At 37.4% G+C, this 22,180-nt stretch overlaps 1 protein-coding gene across 4 annotated transcripts in view; it reads right to left on the bottom strand.

Annotated features, from left to right (window-relative positions):
- LOC128682623 (transcription elongation regulator 1-like) overlaps positions 1-21,964 on the bottom strand; it is a 34,272-nt gene extending 12,308 nt beyond the window's left edge. Inside the window, exons 1-17 of one of the 4 annotated variants that reach the window (XM_053767482.2) lie at positions 21,611-21,964; positions 20,617-20,950; positions 20,141-20,294; positions 19,362-19,505; positions 18,811-18,900; positions 18,174-18,362; positions 17,118-17,398; positions 16,441-16,579; positions 15,547-15,630; positions 15,037-15,232; positions 14,137-14,287; positions 13,396-13,513; positions 12,236-12,474; positions 11,356-11,474; positions 10,200-10,350; positions 2,329-2,527; positions 1,863-1,978 (exon numbers count right to left, since the gene is read on the bottom strand). In XM_053767482.2, the coding sequence (XP_053623457.1) occupies positions 1,863-1,978; positions 2,329-2,527; positions 10,200-10,350; positions 11,356-11,474; positions 12,236-12,474; positions 13,396-13,513; positions 14,137-14,287; positions 15,037-15,232; positions 15,547-15,630; positions 16,441-16,579; positions 17,118-17,398; positions 18,174-18,362; positions 18,811-18,900; positions 19,362-19,505; positions 20,141-20,294; positions 20,617-20,950; positions 21,611-21,801 (2,895 nt within the window). In that variant the 5' untranslated portion in view covers positions 21,802-21,964. The remainder of the gene's footprint in view (positions 1-1,862; positions 1,979-2,328; positions 2,528-10,199; positions 10,351-11,355; positions 11,475-12,235; positions 12,475-13,395; positions 13,514-14,136; positions 14,288-15,036; positions 15,233-15,546; positions 15,631-16,440; positions 16,580-17,117; positions 17,399-18,173; positions 18,363-18,810; positions 18,901-19,361; positions 19,506-20,140; positions 20,295-20,616; positions 20,951-21,610) is intronic. The other 3 variants (XM_053767481.2, XM_053767479.1, XM_053767480.1) reach the window with 3 other exon arrangements.
- Positions 21,965-22,180: the final 216 nt, after the last annotated feature.

Genomic DNA, 22,180 nt, shown 5'->3' with positions numbered 1-22,180 from the left:
CAAGCCATCACACCCCATTCTCGTCGAATTTTAAATCACATAATAGTTCTCAAGCGAAGAATGAACTAGCATTTCGGAACGGCCGAGATGAAATGCCGAAGGAAACTCGTTTAACGTTTTCAGGTGTTAATTTCAAATCACGGTGTTGAATAAAGTTTATTATCTATATAATCAGTTTAATTGTTCAAATGGTGTTACTCGTCACACGTGCTACATTTGCACGCGTCACAGATTTTCTTCTTCATTATTACTTTCAATATCAGTTCACAGTTCTCTATAGTTCGTTTGCGATTCACTAATTTTAACTTGCATTTTTGCTATCACTTCCATTTAAATTGATGTTCTTGCTGTTTTGGCTATTCTACGCATGTTTCTCATGAAATACATGTCCATACTTCCATCCATACTAAAAACGGAGCGTTGGAATGAGGTGAATTTTGGTGTGGTGATAGTTGTGGTGCTGGAGTGACATCTTTCGTTGCTAGAAATATTCTCTTTTATTACCCTCCTCTTGAATTCATAAAGAGATTCCCTCCAAAACCAGCGCCGGTTCTCTAAAATATCGTATATTGTATTTATTCCATACGCCATCGTGAATTAATGTTGATTGCTGCGATCAATTGTTACTCAAACACAAACATCTTAAGTGATTCATTGATTATTTTTTTCTTTTCTGTTTAATAAGTAAATTGTAAAAACAAGTAGAAGATTCGGAAGAGTTTAACATTTTTAAAGTGCGTATCGGGCCCCATTTTGTTGGTTTCGAAGATTCTAAACAATGCCTAAGACTTTCATTGTGTTTCTAGGTCAAAACATCCAAACCTAATTTTAATATAAAAATAGATTAGACATTGAGGACAATACAGTATAGTATTTCTTCAAAATAAAGTGAGTAGTCAACTAACAAACCTACTATATGTAATAAATTTCGTATATTTTAAATTTCATTATGTACGCTGTTGTATAATGTAAAAAAGGTCAGAGCCGGTAGCCAATTTAGCAAACAGCCGGTAACCGGTAATACCGGCGCCGGCAGCGGAAATGCCCGCCAACACCGGAAGTGGCGCCGGCACAATCGATGCCTACCGGCGCCGGCATCGGAGGCACTTCCTAAATAAAAACGTGTCCGAAGCAGATTACGCAAACACAATATAAAATAAATAAAAAATAGATTTCGCTTTGCAAATAAAAACTAAGCTCCTCCAACATACTGAACTAAATAGTACTAGTTATGATGCTAACAATTACAAAAAAAGGTTTCATTCTTTTCAGAGCTCTGAAACAAAGTTTAAATCCCAATGTGGTGTTCGTCTGTATCTGTGTGCAAAAGGGCTTTGTTGGGTTTATATCTTGTCGTGGCATAAAATGAATCAACGAAAATTTACAGCAGTTATAGTTAACCGAAGAAGACGAGCAGAAGCACACTCATACAAAATATATATGTAAACAAAATGCCAAAGAAATCTGAAAGAGGCTCAACATTTAGCACCAACATATGACTTTTATTTTTTGCTTACACACAGAAATTTATTTATAACTGATTCAAACAAAAAAGTATTTTTTATATCGACTCAATCTTCTAAAAACTAAAGTAAAAAAGGGAATGTGATAGTGGTCACTCTCTAGACCGGAAATACAAAGCTCTTTATTAGTTGATCATCATGTTGCATTGCTCTTGTAATTTTTTGATGAAATTATAATGTTAAGCTTGTGAAATATCTAAGGATGTCATGTTTGTTGGATATTGCACAAGGAAGAGTCACACAGAGCCGAGTCGATATGCAATATTTACACACGACTTGACACAAATCGTTGGTCGTTACGGAAACGCATTAGATATTAATATCGTAAAGCATACTCACATCAGCCTTCTCTTTCTTCTTATCTCGCTTGCTGTCTTTGTCGTCCTTCTTGTCTTTATCCTTCTCTTTGTCCCTGTCCTTGTCCTTCTTATCTTTCTTACTGCTACGATCACGCTCTGAAAAAATATTTTTGCTTGATATGTAATAACTGTGTGTTATATCCATTTAAATTCTAGCAGATTATTTAATGAAAATATATTTTAAAAATTGTATTATACTTCTTATCCTAACTAGTTATTGCCTTAGTTTTGCTTATGTGGGAATTTAGGAATTCTAACAATGGTCTCTTATACAAACAACAATTTTTAAAGCGGAATAATCACATGCTATTTACACGCCACATAATTTATTTCTAACAGTTAAACTTATATTTAATCCAACTTGTGACACCGTTGGTTTTGCAGTCGTTCGTAGTTGGTTAGGTCTGTATGCCTGCCTAGTAGAAATAAACGTCAAAATCTATCACCTTTCTCTTTCCCTTCCTTCTCTTTCTTCCTCTCGTCCTTGACAATCTTGCAGTACTCTCTGAAATAGTCTTCCTTCAGCGAACTGCTGTCCACGGCTTTGTACCGCGGATCCGAATCTACCTTCTTCTTGGCGTCCGCCCAGCGCGCGTGGCGGTCGACTGCTTTCTCTTTTAGCAGGGCTATAAAATCCGTCTTCGCCTAGAAGGAGAGTTACGAGTTAGCGGTGGTACTGGCTGGCGCGGGTGGCGCATTTGATTGGCGAATTGTTGTGCGTTTGCTTGTTTTGTTTATTTGTTTCATCAGATATCTTACTGAAGTTCAAATATAGATATTTTTTGGGAATACGAAACTAATACTAAAAATATATTTAGGTAACAAAGTCTGTTTTACAACTATTTTTGACAAAATTTTTGTTACTTCCCAACAGTCAGCAGTCTGTCTTATATATCTACCTCTAGAACCATAAACAAGTCGTTAACATGAAAGAAAAAAAACTATAATGTCAAATACCTACCTGTTGTTAATTCACTGTATGAATGCTTAAAGATAATGACCCTATTTGAATGCACAAAACATACGTTACATATATTTTTGGAGGTACGCTACGATTTCTGATGAAAATCGGTCAACAATAAAAATATTTTATAAAGTACACAACGCAATCTGCATACAAATCGCCATCCAAAACGCGGTCTTACAAAATAATCAGGCGAACGCCCTTCGCGCCTGAAAAAAAGAAGATTAATGCTGAAAAGAAGAAATATGCATTAGTTGCTGTGGATTAAAATATGCATTAGTTCCTGAAAGAGAATCTGATTAGTTTGACGACGTGGAAGCAAATGTATTTGAAGTCTAATTGAAATTTTATACCAAGAACAGTGATTAGCGTCGAAAACTACACTTTCATTTTAAATTGTATGAAGTCTTGATGATAATGGTTTGTCACAATAAGAACAAAAGTCTCATTTTGTTTGTTATTATCGAAACTTTCAATTTCTCTTATAAAACGCAAAATGTCCAAAATACACAAAGTCGTTCGTTTAAAAATTTTCGCGTGTCTTTCACGTATTTTTACGGTGTTTTATCGCAATATTAATTTCATCAGATATACCATTCTATGATCCCATTGTTCACTTTTATTTAATGTTGCAACCCTCTAAAATGCCTTAACCACATGCACGGTTATGTCCACAAAGGTGAGCATTAGAACTGACAAAAGATCACTGCTGGACATAGGTTTATTAATGTTAAGGCAAAATTGCGAGACAATAATGTTTACTGGAATATCATAATTTTGCGCTGTAGAACAGAAAGTCTACAGCATAGAACAGAAAGTCTACAGCAAACTGATTTAAAATTGAAATTTGGACCTGACCGATCAATATCGTGAAATTTTGCAGGGATTTGGTAAAGTTTCATATTTGATACATCATTATATTTTACACGAGTCCCACTGCTGGTCAAAATCCTACCGTAACTTTCTCTCCCTTTTCCTTACCAGTTATTATCATATAAAGAAAGAAAGATTTATGATAATAATGATGTAATAATAACGTATGATAATACATTTTGATTTTATCAGACCATCTCGTTCTAAGCCTCCCTCGTTTTCTGTCTGGTGGAAGGAAATGTGGATATCGTACAAGGCGACTAAAGGACAAATAGCCGTGGCAGCTGATAGTAATTCCATACTCAAAAGTGGAATGACATGACGAAGGCGGCCGGTCGTGTAATCACAGCCGAATCTTTAAAATTGTGCTGTTTATTTATTACGCTGACCTCATGCTCCGCGGCTTCATAGCCCCGAATGTAACGGAGAAACTGTGTACCTGGTACTAATTGACAATCAATGAAGTACATATAGGTACCGACAATAATACATTTACTTCCATGCGCCACTGCCTGCTTGACTTTAACTTTAAAATTAAAGTGAAGTTAAATCAATTTCCAATGTTTTGTGCACAATATCATAGAATCTAGACGCACATAAATACATATTTGTAACAGAAAATAACTGCATTAATAAACTGATTTTGTTTATTAAAAACCAAGACCACTATTGTTGTGTGTTCATATTTTCATAATGTTGACAACTAGCCTCACCAGCGCCTTCGCCCGCGTGAATATCGTATTTAATCCCTTTCTTAGCGCTCGCAGTTACGCTATATGAAGAATAAAAAATGATTTAATATTAATATTACAAGTTTTCAACAAAAAAAATCTACCTACTTTTTCGTTTTCGTTTCGCATGGTCGTCGGCATCCCTAGTTGTCAGACCATTGGTATATCAATCTTGACGACATTAAGCCAGACTTCTTGGGTTGACCCTTCTGCCAGTGCAAGGCAGAAGCAGTCAAAAGGAATGATTTTTTTATGAAAATTTAATGATAATATTTACTAATTTTAAATCCTCGCTTCTGTGAGAATTATATGGTAATAAAATTGCCTACGTCTTTTTTCCAAGTTATATATTCTACCAGTGTAACACATAGAAATCCATCCAGTAAATTTTACGAGATCGAATAAGAAATACCTCACTGACACCACTAGTACACACAAATTACTACTATGTTACATTGGCATGTGCAGTAAAGAGTATACAAACTATAATTTGAAATGGTTGAATGAAATCCGAAATTGCTGTTTTTATTTGTGGTGTATTTTTGTTGCGTACATACATCTTTGCACTGTATGTAATCACCATTACAAGCTGCCCCCCGTGACCTGCCAGGCATAGGCCTGCTTCCGTCTATGCCTACCTAATACGCATCGGTCTGTACGTTATATAAAACTAAATATAACAAAAAGTGTAAACAAAAGTTTTCCTTTCTGTTTTCTTTGAGTTTTTCTGTTACTTGTTTTTGGATGCCTGACTAATTAAAACTGATTTAACTTCAATATATTTTGATTTACATTGTGATTGATCTACTATTTGTTACAAAAATATCTTTATTTTATTATTTAATAATTACAATATTTCTTGTTTTCTCTTTAAGTTGATTTAACTCGTCTTGTAATATTAAGACTGACTTTTTGATTAAAATTAAATCCACAAAGACATTTTCAAGTCGTTAAAATATAACTATAGATATTCTTAAATATAAGCCTTTATTTTGACAAAATATTATTCTTCAGAATCGGTTCAGCAGTTATTGAAATAAAATACCTAATTTATTAATACCTGCATTTCAATTGTCAGCAAACCAGTGCTAACATATTATGTACAAAAACGTCTTTGTGAATTTCCAAAATAAACAAAACGTAAATTATACCTGTAAAAGAATAATAATTAGTTGGTCTAATTTACTTTCAATTTGACAATTAAATTGTTGAAAACTTTATTTTTTAACAAATGGAATGATCATAATTATGAATGTTTTATAAACTGTTTTCAGTTTTTTTTTTCGCTCTTAAAAGTAACATTAATTCAAAAATACCCATATAATTTGTTTCGGTAATGGGAAATATTTAATTAACATTACTTCTCAGAGAGAAAAGACAACTTAAAACAATTATGAATCATAATAATCGTGATATTATTCCATTTATTAAAAAGAGAATCAACAAACCAATGCGGCAAATTGTATTGAAAAAATTCCATCACCGTTATCTATCCTTCAAAATCTACCAAATTGGTAGTTTATGATGACAATGGCATGCATACTGCAATAGTGGAATCTTATGCGAATGAATATAATAAGAATTAGACTTCTGGCCACAAAAACTGTAACTTGGCCTTTAGTACAATTTATATAAATTTTGGATAAGCTATGGTATATTTAGATAGATATTTAACTGTAGCAAAATATCGTGAACATTTTGATGATATCAACTCTAAAGTAAGCGAGGCCAAACTGAAAAGTTATTGTTAATTTAATAAGATTTCTTTTTAAATTTGAATATAATCTCATACCTTTCAATATGTTTTGCACATAAAGATTTATACATATCAAAGTATGTACAAAGGAAACTTATATGGAAAATTAACACCAAAAATAAAGTAAAACTGTTACTTAAGTTATTGTTTGCAATATAGTCTCTCATTGACAATTATTTACAAATGTATACTGGGTTACTTTTAAAACGACAACGTCACAGGACTAGAAAGGTGACATCATAAACAAACATTTGTTCTACGAGTTTTGACACAACTCAATCATTATTTTTATTTAAATTTAGTTTCAATTAGTTTTTATTTCTCGTTATTTAATTGATATTTGTTGTATTAAGTACAAAAAATATATGAGGTAAAAATGTATGTATTTATTTTTTCAATGTTTTTTTTTTGTTTTATATAATTTTATTGTATGTGACAAAATACAAAGGGAACAAGGGTGAACTTATCCCATTAATGTACTGTCTTGAAATTCTTACGTCTATGTTTGCACCTGCGCGCCAGCGACATCCCGCGCCCCACTAGCATACCTCACCCCCGCACTAATACAACACTAGTATCAATAGAACAGGCGTTTCAACTGGCATATACGGAATTTGTAAAAGCCAATGGGGCAGACGACCATAGTTTTGTCAGAGAAATGTACTATCAAGAGGTTTTGAGTAGCCAAACATATCCAGAAATGAGTTACAGGTGTTTGAAGTTACGAACATTAAAACAAATTATTAAATAAAAAATCATACTCAATATAAAAAATGCAAAACGCTGCCTGACAGTCTGTTAGCTTTTACTGTCTAAAGCGCTGGGCCAATTTTAATGAAATTTGGAAATTATAGCATTAATGACCTGACGTCAAACATAGGCATCAGCTGCTTTTTTTATACACAAAAAATCACGAAACAAAACTCTTCGAACAAATCGTATTGTTTATAATGTTGTCTACCAAGTCCCACAAGTTGATTTTACAAGCAACCCACAGCTTCAACGTGTCCTCAGTTAGGCAGAACAGTGCTCGCGGAGGCCTAAGCCTATATAGTGAAAGGGGCCATACCTCGCGCGAGCACTAGCTTTGGCATCGGACGGTAAAGTAATAAGTACCATAGATCACGCGATCATCCCGCGCGCGCCCGCGTCCGCGCCGCCGCCGCGCGCCGCCTCACCCGCCGCTATCACAAACAAGCTGCTGCCTCTTTATTTGTACCTTCAAGGGTCACAGCGACTGTGCTTCTTGGTATTACTACACCTATGACTTTGGCTAGTACAACAATATGATGTGTATAATAAGGTCCGCAAACGTCGCTAACATTATGCTTTCTGTTTTCGGATTTTGTATACAAACACCGAAACTTTTCACGTATGTGTGTTAATAATGAAATCCGACATAGGAAGGCTGTTTATGTGCTAATAATATATTAATACCCAGGGCTCTGGATAGAAATCGACTTGTGAAGTGTGTGTATGTCAATCAATATGTTATGTAACTATGTTTGTTTCTTGACAAACAAAAAAAGGTATCAAAATCATATCTCCCAAGCGCGTTGGCATTTTTTTATCGTGATGTGTATTTGATATTTAAAAAAACGTTCAAGTTATTTCTATTTTTGACTTTATTTGGACATTTGCAAAAACATCAACTATATGACAGTTGAAAATAAGATTTCCAATAAAGTACACCTACGTTGATGATAACGAATAATTTTCGTTTCAACCATGAAACACAATCGCTGACATTAGCTGCAGATAAAAGGTTAAAGTCACATTGTATACGATGCCTTTGGTTTCGTCAATATTTCTAATGGACAATTGTCACCACGTACTCGTTCCACTCGTCACTCATTACTCAATACAGCTCCACAAATAAGACAATACCAGAGGTGATTAAACAGACTCACTCATAAATTGAAAATCATTACAATTAACTTTAATAATAACACATTACATGGCATTTGCAAAACACTCGCAAGAATAGAATGAAATTTATGATCCATATGTGTGGGAGTCGAACCCACCAGCATTGTGGATCGTGAAAATATATTTTTACAGGGAACACAAATAACAATAAAAATATGTATATCAAATATGTAATCTTTGTTTAAGCAAAGAATATATTTTTAAAGACCTTTATGGGGGAAAATAGCTTTGTTTTACACACAATTAGTATTTGAATATAAAAATGCTGTATATATTCGGCAAAATTCAACCACATTAGCTGTGCGCGAACCAAACCAGCCTATGGTTGTATGTTGTTCGATAAAAACTGCTCACTTTCTGTCAAGTGTATAATTTTCTAAAAGCTGCGCTGTTATTAGAAAAGCATCAAGCACCTGAATTAGATTCTTTTATATTCTCAAAGTAAAGCATTTTAGAATGAATTTATAAATTACTCTGCTGAGATTTCTATTTGAATGTTAAATATAAATAAATTTTGAATTGTCTTAGCAATTAAAAATTTTAGCCTTCTTCTTCTTGTCGACTTTACTAATTGAACTAACCTATGACAATTCCGAGCAATAATCGGTCTCGGCCAGCTCATTATGTAGCAAGTCTCCCAAAAAGTATGGAAAGCGGTCCCTTGAGAGTGTTGTGAACAAATTGTGAATAGTATCCTGAAATCTCGCTAATATTATAAATGTGAAAGTTTGTGAGTGTGTTTGTTACTTCTTCACGTACAAACGGCTGAGCCAATTTTATGAAATTTGGTATTGAGGTATCCGTCACCTTAGATTATCATCTAGGATACACTTACGTTATATATTTTTATCCCAAAAATAATCTGGTCCCATAGGGTTTTGTAAAAAAGTTTGATAGTATTCTTTAAAATAATTACGCGGATAACACAGGGTGCAGCTAGTTTCATATAATGTGAAATCGACACTAATATTACAAAGGGGAAGTGTTTATGAATTTGTGTGCGGAGGTAATTCTCGGAACTACTCAACAAATTTCCAAAATCTTTTATCAGCAGAATTTACATTATTCCCGATTGACATAGGCTACTAGCTCGACATTTCCACTGGAACGAAGCTGCGGGCGCAGCTAGTGTTTATATAGACTAAACAACCAACACTGATTAAATGAGTTTCTTTCGGCATTTATTCTCAGCATTGCTCGTTCCGAAATGCCAGTAGTATGTATTTCTTTGAGAATACTACTATATAATATAAAATTTGACGCGAAAAATTGCCTGTTAAGGTCTAATTTCTGAATAGATTCGATTGCATGCAAATAAGTATAAATATTTGCCCGCGGTGGGAACTGAACCCGGAGCCAGGAGGTTAACCTTCCGGAGGGCGAAAACATCCATACTATTTGTATAAAACGGTCGCCATATGTTCGTTACGGAACTAATAGGTAGTTAAAATGAAATACTTGGAGCTAAGAATTAGATAATTATATTTTTCTTTGTTCTTACAACTTGATATAATGAAAAACAGAAATCGAATCGAATGACAGGAAAAAAACAATAGAAAAAAACTAGATTTGTAGTGCGCGCGCAGGAATAAAATTTAAATTGTCGTGTTCGATAGCCATTGGCTGCCGCGCGAGGGGTCGCGGGCGGGACGTGCCTAGTGTTGTGGTGTACTGGCGTAGACACTATTTGATACCATGAATTTATGAAAAAATAGCAGACTCGCTCTCTCAACAAGGCCGTGGGTATAATTTAATGGGTTTTTGAAAATCAGTGCATTGTTAAGGGCAATAAATCCAGTGAGCCATGACCTTTTTTGGTTGCAGCACACAAATTCATTGTTATTAGTTCGAACTTTTAGGGCTAACTCAATCTGTGTGATTTGTCTCTATATAATTATTTCTTTTCTTACGACTTTATTTTTTCTATATGTTTTATGTGTGTGTTCGCATCAAATAAACACCCTTCTCTATCTAAGACATAAATAAACAAAATCACGAACGCAAACAAAAAACCGCTTTCCACCCACAGTCCCCTCCTACCCCCGATAACTGTGTCACTCTTACCTGCTCTTTCTTCTTCTCTTTCTCTTCCTTCTCCCTCTTGCGGACCTCCGCTAGGAACTCGTTGAAGTACGTCTCGCGGTCGCGCTGTTTCTCGATCGCTTTGTAGCGCTCGTCGCGGCCATGTTTCGACGTGAAGTCGCTGAATGATGATCTGTGAATATAGACAATGTTATCACCTTAACTAATCAACAATACAATACAAAACCTTTTATTGCACACACGTTTTTGCCCGCGGCTTTGCCCGCGTGTATTACGTAGTACAAAACTATATTATAGTTGTATAGTAAAAAATAAAGTCGCCCGTCTCGTCTGCCTGTTTCTAAGCTGACGATTTTGATGCAGTTTTCGCTGTTATAGAGACAAAACCTAAACAGCCTATTAGACCGCGTGAAGCCGGGCGGAAGAAGTAAGTATATAATACCCTAACATGTTTTATAATACTCATAAAACCTAAATAATTTGATTAAAACATCAGCATAATGGTAAATTATTTACATACAAACATACTTAATTTAAGCGCACCCTGGGCTCCGACGCTCAACGGCTAAGGAAGAAACCGGGAATACACTCAAATGAGAGAGAGATACTTAATCCTAAACAAGGCGAAAAAGATTATATTATTTTAAAAATTATATTGTGCGGGTGCCGATGCAACACCGGCAATAAGACGCTGATTAAATGATAAACTTGTTGAAATAATAAACTGTATTCGGAAAGTTACACTCAATAATTGTTAAACAGATAATTTGATGACGTATGAAAATGAGGAACGCTTGGCGCTCTTGATGATGATGATCGTGTACTTACATTGTTATATTACTGATAAAAAATTACACATAAATTTATATTTAAAAAATGGTAAGCCCTTCTGGCATGATAGGGACCAACACTGTTTGAATGAGTTTCGGTATTTCTTCTCAGCAGTGGTCGTTCCGAAATGCTAGTAGTTTGTAGCTTTGGTAAACATCATTTAATTTAGAATATGACGTGAAAATGTGCCTGTGAAGGAAGGCCTAATTTCTGAATAAATGATTTGATTTGATCAGATTTGACCGATTGCGAACACATATTAAATTCAATAGGAATACAAAATGGTGTGAATACGCACGTAACATATATTATTTTTATAATAATTTAATTATCAAACAGAACTAACTTGGAATGCAGCTTGGCCTCCTCGCAGAGGTTCCTGAACGCGTTCTTCTTCTGCAGCAGTCTGTTCTTCTTCTCCTTGCGCTCCTCCTCGGCCCTCTCGCGCACGTACTGATCGAACACCTGTTGGCAGAATTCATTTATATTACATTTTCTCAAAAAAAAAAAAAGTTTTGTGAGCATTTGCGTTGCAAGAGCGTTGAGAAATCACGACCTTTACAGTGTGGTCGCCAACCAATAATAATCATATATATGTAATAAATTATAAATAATTAATAATTTTAAATTATAATATTGTATAGGAAACTAATATATTATAATAACATAGTAACCAATATTTAAACTAAATATTTTAATTAATTCTACATAAAAAATGTATAAAATAAATTATAATATTTTAAGAGATGCTATTTGTTAATTAATTCCCGACTTCTATTCATTTTAATGGCCACAGAATCAAAAGCTATACTAAATTTTGTTCTAAAAAAAGTTGGCAAGCCTTCATTGCACTTTATGTAGCATTTCTCTAAAAGATACAAACTACTAGCATTTCGGAACATGCCGAAACTGCTGAGAAAAAATGCCGTAAGAAACTCATTTGAACACTGTTGATCCTTATCATGAAAGAAGGGCCATTATTTCACATATTATAATTGTATCACGTACTCAATTTGCAAACAAATAACTTAAAAACTACATTTGGAAAGAAACAACAGCAAATCATTAGTGACAACACTGCTTACTCACATCCACTTGTATAACGTGATTTCTATCTAATCATTTGTTATTGTATTGTATTGTAGTGTTTAGTTTTTGTCTAATAATTGTTCATTCACTGGTTAATTCAATTTGGAAAAAATGAAATCCTGATGTCGAACACCTACCTGCCGACGGTCCTTGGAGTTGAGCATGAGGTACCTAGCGTCGAACACGATCTTGTGCAGCTCCTTCTCCCACGTGCTGAACACGGACACGTCCTTCTCGTGCAGCATCTGCAGGAAGCTGCGCACGCGCTGCTCGTGCGGCACGAGCGCGCGGTCGCGCGCGGCGCGCGTCTCCGCCTCCGCCGCCGCCTCCGCGCCCGCCGAGATCTGGCTGCCCGACGGCGGCTTCGCGCGGCTCGCTGCCTCAGTCAGACATACAACTACACTAGCTGCGCCCCGGGCCTTTGCTCCCGTACGAATTTCGGGATAAAAATTGCCTTGTGTAATTCCAGGTTATATATTCTACCCATTAATCAAATGTCATAACATAACAATCCGTCCTGTACATTGTGCATGAAAGAGCAACGAACATACGTACTTTAACATTTATAATATTAGTAAGAAGGATTTCGATAAAATGCGAGAGTGTAAACATCTTACTCCGACTTCAACTCGAGCATATCTATATGCAAATATGGGAGATTAAACCTGCTTATTGATTTTGAGTTTTAGATATATAAAGTTGATTTAGTTTTTTTGTAAAAAGATTTTCTGTTCAATGTTACATAGACTATCAAACACTTTAGCAGCAAGTGGTGAAAGAAGCTTTAAATATGTATAAATACAGGGTGACTTTTTATACATTGCCAACATTTTGTCTACATGCTCAGTGCAGACTCTGAACAAGTATCTAAACAAATATTAAGTATTTTAGTATGGGAGTAACTCCGAAATCGTATAATATAACAAAACCAAATTAATTTGTTTGTTATATTATACGATACCTAAGTTGTGGAAATTGTATGGATCTGCTGTTTTTTTCACTATTTCAAGGTTGCTTTTATACGAAAAAATGTTCAGTGCCACCGACTGAGCATGTAGATAAAATAATGCCAATGTATAAGAAATCACCCTGTATAAGTTCAAAATATATACAGGATGTTAAACTACCTTCAACATAGCCGTTAGGTATGCATAGGTTACCCCAATTCGATTCGCGATTACAGTTAAACTGACATTTAGCCTGACAGAAATCTACTCGTAATGCAACCGTAAATCGCGATCTAATCTATTGGTCTAGCTATTGTCAGTCGTAAGAGATAAATGTATGTGAGACTCACGTGTCTTGGTCTTCTTGGCGGGTTCGGGTTCCGAGTCCGAGGAGTCGCTGGTGTTGGCGCGCTTCAGTTCGCGCTTCGGCTCCACCGCCGGCGCTGTGCCCGCCGCCGCCTCCTTCTTCTACACATACGTTTCTATATAGCTACATAGGTCATTGATCGATTTAAAGTGTGCCGTGTGCACTCCAAATCCTCCCGTGGACGTCGTACGAGGCGACTAAGCGCCTAAGAATAACAATCCCTTTAAGTAGACGTCAGGCAGGCAGACGGTAGTAAAAGTATAGCCAAATCTTCCGAATGTAATGGTTGATTGTTTACGCGAACCTAGGGCTTCGGGACGCCACAGCTCCGAATGAGAGAGAGAGATCTCTCTCTCTCTCTCTCTCATTTGGAGCTATGGCGTACTTGATTTATAATTTTTTTTTATAAACATGTAATTTTGATACAAGCATTTGATGTCGCGCGTCAGCTCCGCTCATGAATTATGGTTCAAATTGTTACGCGTAAAAACCATTTCGCCAAATTAATATTGTGCGTAACTATTATTATGATAATTACTTATCATATACATATACATGATAATACATATCATACTTATAAAGTATGCCATGTTATATTATGAGATAAATTTATCTAAGTATTTCTGTAATTATCAGCGGGAATCTATAATTGGTGACGTTTTTAAGAATGCAAGCTATTGGTTCTCCTTGAACATGTTGAAATAAATAAAGAAGGCGCACCGACCTGCAGCTGCTGCACGGCGGGCGGCGGCTGCTGCACCGCGCGGTCCACGTCCGCGCGGCCCAGCAGCTCCGCCGGCCGCTCCCACACTGACTTCGTGGTCGCGGTCGGGTTGTAGAAGAACACGCGCCCGTCGCCCGTCCACACCACGCACCTGACACATAAACATACATACATTTTATTAGGGTGTTTCTAAGAGCGTTTCGACCGCTGCGGTCGCGCTGTCATTACAATTTTTCAAATTTTAACAAAGACAAGAATTAGTTTTGTCTGACTTTATAATAGTTAATCTGTAATGTGGTAAAGTCAGTTTTATGAATGATTAATTTTGGAAATGATTCCTTGAGCAAGAAAATTTACGGATCGTAATAAGAGCGCGGCTGCAGCAGCGGTCGAAACGCTCTGCGAATCACCCATTACTCTTAAATCGGTATTGAAGCGGTAGTGGTGTAATTGTTAAGACGCCCGTTTGTGGATCGAAAGGCCTTAGGTTCGTATCCTACTCGTGCCATATGAGTTTGTATACCAATCTGACTCATATATAGTAATTTTCATCGACCACCATACTTGCTTCCAGTGAAGGAAAACATCGTGAGGAAACCTGCACACTGGTTGACAGTTTATAGTTCCCTAGTGTGTATGCGACTAACCTGCCACTAGATAGAGGTAAATAGTCATAAAAGCCATGTCAGATGCCTTTAGGCGACTTGAATAAAATCTGACACCAGTGTTTAGCAATAACACACTCGATATGACGATGACTCTTAAATCCTCATTACAATTCCAGCAACATCGAAAAGTTTCATTCATAACATAGATCTGGTCCTGCTTGCTACTCGCGCGACAATCACGTCGGAGCTACACGAAGCACCGAATACGACACAAGACACAACATCAACCTACCAGAGAGTGCCGGGTATCTGCGTGCTGGAGATGGGCCGGCTGCGGTCCAGTTTGGCCTTGTCCTGCTTCTCCCGCTCCTGGGCCTCGCGCTCCTTGCGCTCGGCCTCCAGCTTGGCCGCCTCGGCCTCCGCCCGCCGCCGCTCCTCCTCCAGCGAGGCCGCCGTCGCCGCCTCGTCGTGCGCGTCCACGTCTATCACTGATCGGAACTTCGTTTTCATAACACGTTCGTTAATTGGATTTTCGTTAGGGACATTTTGCATGTTTAGTATCGTAAGTCCAATGAATGAGTTTAAAAAACTATTTGTTGAAAATAATGAGATGACAAAATTGTTGTATCGAGCGGGAATTGTACCCGCGCCCCTGTCTATCTGGGGCAGTGCTCTTGACCACTGAGCTATCGAGACCATACCAGTTCGGTTAGTACACAGTGTTACAATCATGTTAGTAAAATGTTTTTTGGGTGTGTGTACGCAATAAAGATAATTATATTCTATTTCAATAAACACCTACCTTCACCATCCACCTTGGGTTCGACCAAATCAATTTTCTCGATCTTATTGTCGTTTTTATCCGCATTCAACTTCGATTTCATCTCTGTAACAATTCAAATATTTATTAAATCAATTTATAAACATTTTGCCCAATACGGATATTAGATATTAAAATTAATTGTGTAAAAAAAAAAACATTTCAAATAGCAAAAATTTATTTAAATGCCGTAAAAATAAAAAATAGATCTTTTTTCAATCAAATAATTTATATACGTAAAAAGAAACCCTAATTTGAGGAAGGCATTAACATGTAAACTTTGTCACAAAATGTATCCTGTCTCGCGGGCTCTCCACATTACCACACCAAAAAATCACGTCGATATTAATTTATTCACGGTATTTTTTTACTTTTTACCCGCACAGTATTCGCGGCATCACAGCGGGAACATGTCATGGAAGTAGCATGGATGTGTGTGTGACGACGCGTGCCCTCAATAATTGTCCCACGTGACATCACAGTAGCCATTGCATTTAGAACAATAATCTATTTTACACACTCTAGATAAATGTGTGGCGATTTGTGTACTAGTTTCAAATTCAATACGTATACAAATCTGAGAAATCTACTATTATAACAAAGTGTATGTAGCGTATAAGTTTGTATGTTTGAGGCGGGTAATCTCCGAAACTATCTAACCGATTACAAACATTCTTTCACCATTAGAAAGGTACATTGTCCAAGATTGCTATAAGGTATATTTTATTCAAAAATTTCCACGAAAGCGAATCCACGGGCAACATCTAGTCTATAATCAAGTTCAGTGCAGTTACACTTTATCTCGTATACAAGTTACTTCATTAGTACCTCAACCTCCTCCTGTTTAATATAGTACATATTGCATTGTGTGCATACCATTGAACTGCCGCATGGGCTCCGGCATCTCCCACACGGACTGGCCCTTGCCCGCGTGGTGGTAGTACGGTCGGCCGTCGGGGGCGTAGTGCGTACTCCACTCTGCCGCGCGGGCTTCCAGCTCCGCCGAGATTTCCTGCTAATCACATTCAAATATATTATTTTTATCGTCTTGGCGCAAAATGTCCTTTTCTCACAATGCCCTTTCTCATAATGTTCTCGAAATGTCCTTTCTCAGAATGTCCTTTTCTCAAAATATTCTTATCTCAATTATGAGATAAGGATATTTTGATATTATAATTTTTGACATTAGTCAAAAACATTATGAGGATATTATATAGGACATTATGAGAAAGGACATTGTAAGAAAAGGACATTTTGCATGTTGTCCCTAGGATTCATTTCGGGGTCGTGACCAACACCGTGTAAAAAGGATGTAAAAAAAAAGAATATAACCTGGAATAACACATAGAGTACTTTATATCCAGAAATTCCCACGGGAGCGAAGCCCCGGGCCGCAGCTAGTGGTGAAATAAATCCAACATATAGGTATACATTAACAATCATCACAGTAGGTGCTTTTTTTAAAATTTTGTTGAAATTTGCCTGAAACATAAATTATTAAATAAATATTGAATAACCGCGAAAGTATATTCGTAAAAACTGTAAACACTTACAGGATCGTCAGTCTGCGGCGGCGAATCGGGTATGACTTCAGGCGCGGAGATGGACATAGTCTGGGCTGCGGACACGGGCACATTCTGCACAGGGGCGCCGCTCATCGGCATCCCGCCCATAGGGGGCCCGCTGCCCGGAGTCCCACCCATGGGGTTCCCTCCCATTGGGTTGGCAGGCATGTTCCCGACGCCCATAGGGGTGGAGGCCATGGGGTTCCCGGTGATCATGTTGCCGAGGGCGGGGTTCGTGTTGGACATGTTCGGGCCCTGACTTGCTGCTCCTGAAGGACGTATCATTATTATCTTGAGACCTTTATAAAACTTAGAGAACAAAATAAAATGTATGACATGATGATATGAACACAATCGGTGTTCATAATGTAATACAATTTTTATGACATTTACTATTGAGGTAGCTGACATCTTGGATTAAGACACAGGGTACTTCTTATCCCGAAAGTACGGGTCCCCGTAGGTTTTTGGTTTGAAATATCATAGATTTACTAAATGGAAAAAACAGCAAAAACAACATATTACTTCAGTCAGTGAAAATCATGCTCTTCTCGTAAGTCTTCCGACGAAACAGATTCCCGTTGTGGATTTATGGTCAAAAACTCAACAAATAAAACTACTTCAGTTTTTATAGATTTAACAAAAGGGTTTTTTCCTAAAAAAGGAACCTGCGTATCACTAAACAAGGATTCCTGATAAACAAAAATTATTTCCATATTAATCATAATAGCATTGATAATATGATAAGAAAAAATCCAAATACTATTTCAAAACTATCATAATATTTTTTAACTTAGGTTTTTCTAATTGAAACATAAAATTTATTATAGGTTCTTTTATACAGGGTCACTGGTATCAAACGCAAAACCTCCTAAAGACTACTTGGGTACATCAAAACAAGCAACATTTTTTCTACGACTTTTGGTGATTCGTAATTTTTTTTTTCATATAACAAGAAGGATCTAATCTACCTTATGCTCCTTTGAAAGTTTATGCGCTAGATACCAGCAATCCTGTCTTCAATAGGAGCTTGTGTAGCCTTACCTGAATCAGGAGCAGCAGCGTTCATATTGGGCGGCGGTTGGGCCACAAGCGGCGGGGGCCAGCCGCCCCAGCCCGCCCAGCCGGGCCCGGGGAACCCGCCCGGGGGCCCGCCGGGGGGCCCCTGGTGGCTGCCGGGGGGCCCCGACGGCGGGAAACCCATCCCACCCATATTTGCAGGCGGCATGTTACCTGTTTTAAAAATTGAAAACATAAAATGGTTTGTGTTTACTCTTTTTCTTGCTCCTTCGTACTAAAACCTATTTAAATTTAATATGTTTGGCGCATAATATGATTTCCTTCCACAACTGTCCGTTCGTAAGTACTGTTATATATACATATAATAAAACTGTGTGACAAACATAAGAGTTAAAGAAAAACAATTGTGGGGGTTTTTATATGACTAATAGAATTAAAAATATATTGTTTTGTCTTCAAGACAAAACAATATTTTTTAATATATATTTTCAGTTGTATTATAAACACGAAAGTAAGTTTGTATGTCGATTGTTATGAAATTTGGTACACAGGTGGAAAACAACCTGGAATAACACATAGGGTACTTTTTATCTCGAAATTCCCACGGGAGCGTAGCCCCGTGGCGCAGCTAGTGAATAAATAAATGAACCTGGAGACTCACCATTGGGCGGTTGGTTGTTGGGTGTGGACTCCCCCGGCGGCAAGTCGTCGCTGCCGTTGGGGCTAGCCGAGTCCTGTTTCTCTTTATTACCTGTTGAAAAATGAAATAATCACTAGGTATAGTATAAAACATAGTCGCCCTCTATGTCTCTAAGCTTTCTTCTTTTAAACCACACAGCAGATTCTGATGCAATTTCCAATGTATGTACGAAGTATGAACCTTCACATATATAAATGACTGTGTGCGAAGGCGGGCCAGGTCACTAGTAAAATATATATCATGCATAGTACAAAATAAAAACAAATTCAAAATTTTTGCGTTTCATTATTTATTGCTTAACTAGTACAGGTATTAAACGCACACATACCTTTTATACTTCGAACGTTTCGTTTTGGCAAAACATTCGCGTACACATTTAACACCCTATACTAAGTAAATAAAATAAAATTGTCACTGGCCATTAGTTGCTATTTTTGTTATTACGTTATCTTCCATTTAAATAAATAAAAAAAAAACAATGTAGACATATTAATGGCAGGTTGTAAACTCACTGTCCTTGATCCAGGGCGGCGGCTGCGTCATGAAGGGCGGCACGGCGGGCCCGGGCTGCGCGTGCATCATGCCGAGCATGCCGTTGGGCATCATCATGCCGGGCCCGCCCAGCGACTGCGGCCCGCCCATGCCCGGCATTTGGCCTGCACGAGCACATGGAGTGTAGTGTATTGCAGCTGATGCGGTTGTGTAATGCGCCACGTGAGTTTTTATACTAGGGTGAATTTCACAAGCGTTTTGAACTCCGCCGCGGCCAGTAATCAATTTTATTGTCCTATTTTATAAGTAAGTAAAAGTACTGGTAAATTTTATAAATGTTTAACTAAAGAATCATTTTTAATAAAAAAAAAAACTTCATTTAAAAAAATGTCGGATACTAATGAAACGCCACACGCCGCGTTCAAACACTTGTGAAATTCTCCCACCAACCTATGTGCGGCTTTGCTATTTAATTAGATTTCACCATCGAGTCGATTCACAGTGAGATCCAGCTAACCAATCACAGTGCGCCATTGTGACGCGACGACAAACACACCGCAATGTGATTAGTTTGCTGCGTCTCACTTTGAATCGATTCTATAGTGAGAAGTTAAATAAAAACCCGAACTTTGCCCTCCGATTTTTGTATTATAGTTTTCATAGACCACCACTTGCTTCCGGTTAAGAAAAACATCGTGAGAAAAAGTGCCCTTCAAGAATTTATTAACAGTAAATCTGTTGTTGAAGAAAAACATGCACACCACACCCATGTGATGGATAAAGTATTACAAACACTTACCAGTTGCCGCCATTGCCTCTATTTCCTGCTGAGTGACCACTTTGCAAGTGGGGCTTTCCTGGGGCCTCGTCCAAGTCGTCTCGCGGGTGCGAGCATGATAGTAATAAGATTTCCCTTCATCAGTCTTAGTTTCCACCCACAAATCTGGTGCAGGCTGCAAATGGATTATTTGACACAATAAACAATAAAAAAGTATGAAAGTATTTCCATAAACAAAATGAGTTTGTATATCAAGTATTAGTTTTCATAGGCCACTACTTACTTTATGTGAAGGAGAACATTGTGAGGAAACTGATTGACAACTTAGCTCACTACTGTGTATGAAAGTCATGTCAAATGGCTTAGATGAAGAAAGTAATAACAAAATGGTGACTTTGATTTGCTTACTGCATAATTTATTATAATTTCAAATTAAGACTAAGCTTAATTTTGAACTGCTATGTAAGTTGCAAAAGTAAAATAAAACATATTCTTACCATATTAGGTGGTGGCATTCCAGGTGGCCCACCAAATGGTGGTGGCTGTCCCATCATATTAGGTGGTGGGCCCATGGGGCCTCCAGGTGGCATCATGCCTGGGGGTGGCCCAAACGGTGGCGGGCCCCCCATCATGCCAGGTGGGGGTGGCCCCATTGGCCCCCAGTTGTTATCAAAGTTTGGCCCATTGTTAGGTCCGAATCTGGGACCACCCCGGCCTCTGAAGAATCCTCTTCCCCGCATAGGTGGCCCACCGGGCCCATATCCCCGACCACGGAAACGCATTGGTGGGGGTGGACCGTTCATCCAGCCTGGAGGAGGACCACGACCTCGTCTGTGAATTTTAATCCATTATATTAATTATTTTGCAATACAATGCCTTTGCTTTTGAAGAGCAGGACTTGCTAGACACAGATTTTTTGTAAACTTAAGTAGTGAGTCCCGCTCCACATGTGGAGTTTCAGCAAACAGCATATCATAGTAGTATCATATCAAATTAATTTAAATTATTTATATTAACACATTAAATATACACAGACACATAATGTTTCTAACATTCCAACCTCATGAAACTTCTGCATTACGTTCTGCTCTATTAACAAAATTTCGCATTGTATAGACAGACAGACAGTCTTTAGTAAATCTAGGGATGTGTCGAATTTGTTTACTTAATCGGAACCAAGAAATACACTCTTCTAACACAGAATTCTATTAGCTTAGGTCTGGCTTATATACCATATTGATATTCTAGTGAAAAAAATAAACAGTAATCTTCAGGTTAAAAGTAAATTTTGTATGTTCATGATTACATCTAATGTAGGTACTCAAACTGCAATTCATTTGAAAATTCTTTAATTTTCGCGTTCCAGGCGTTCTCAATCAAGATGTTTGGTTGTCTTCAGAATAGAGTAGCATTCATAGATGGTCTGAAATCAATAGGTATATTGATACCGGATATTGTTTCAAGAGTCAGTAGTTAAGAAAACAGTCTTACCTGAAATTTCCTCGACCACGGTTTAGTCTAAAGTTGTTACCGCCATCATCATCGTCATAATTATCGTCATATGCCGAAGAATCGTTAAAATCCTTAGAAATGTCCACCGGCATAACATTACTGACACCACTACTAACACTATTGTCGTTCGCAGCTTGCGAGTCCTGTGTATCCATGTATTCGTCGTCCATAGTTAAAAATTAGAATTGTGTTCACAAACTCAAGTTTTCATAGCGATAAAACACAAACAAAAACAACTATTGAAACCTCAAAGTACAAAATGCTATCAAATGAAATGGCCGAAACCACGGCGCGGTGAGAACGCTTCCTTCCATCACGCATGTCAATCAGTGGCAGGGTAGTGTTGCCAGCGTAGACGGCCGCGTTTTACTTGGTTTTCCACGTTCGAACAAAATTCCTGCGGTGTCGGTTGTCGATTACGTCAATTTGTTCTTTCAAACGTTCTTCGTTTATTAAACGACCAAAAATTAAATATCCAACATGTCGCCAATAAGGGTGGCTGTCGCTTAGTTAGTTTAACGTAGTTCTTATATATTTTTTCTATCCGCT

This window comes from Plodia interpunctella, chromosome 30 (genome assembly GCF_027563975.2).
Source record: "Plodia interpunctella isolate USDA-ARS_2022_Savannah chromosome 30, ilPloInte3.2, whole genome shotgun sequence".
Taxonomy (NCBI): domain Eukaryota; kingdom Metazoa; phylum Arthropoda; class Insecta; order Lepidoptera; family Pyralidae; genus Plodia; species Plodia interpunctella.
The sequence above is the reverse complement of the archived record's forward strand: the minus strand, read 5'-3'. Positions and strand labels throughout refer to the sequence as shown.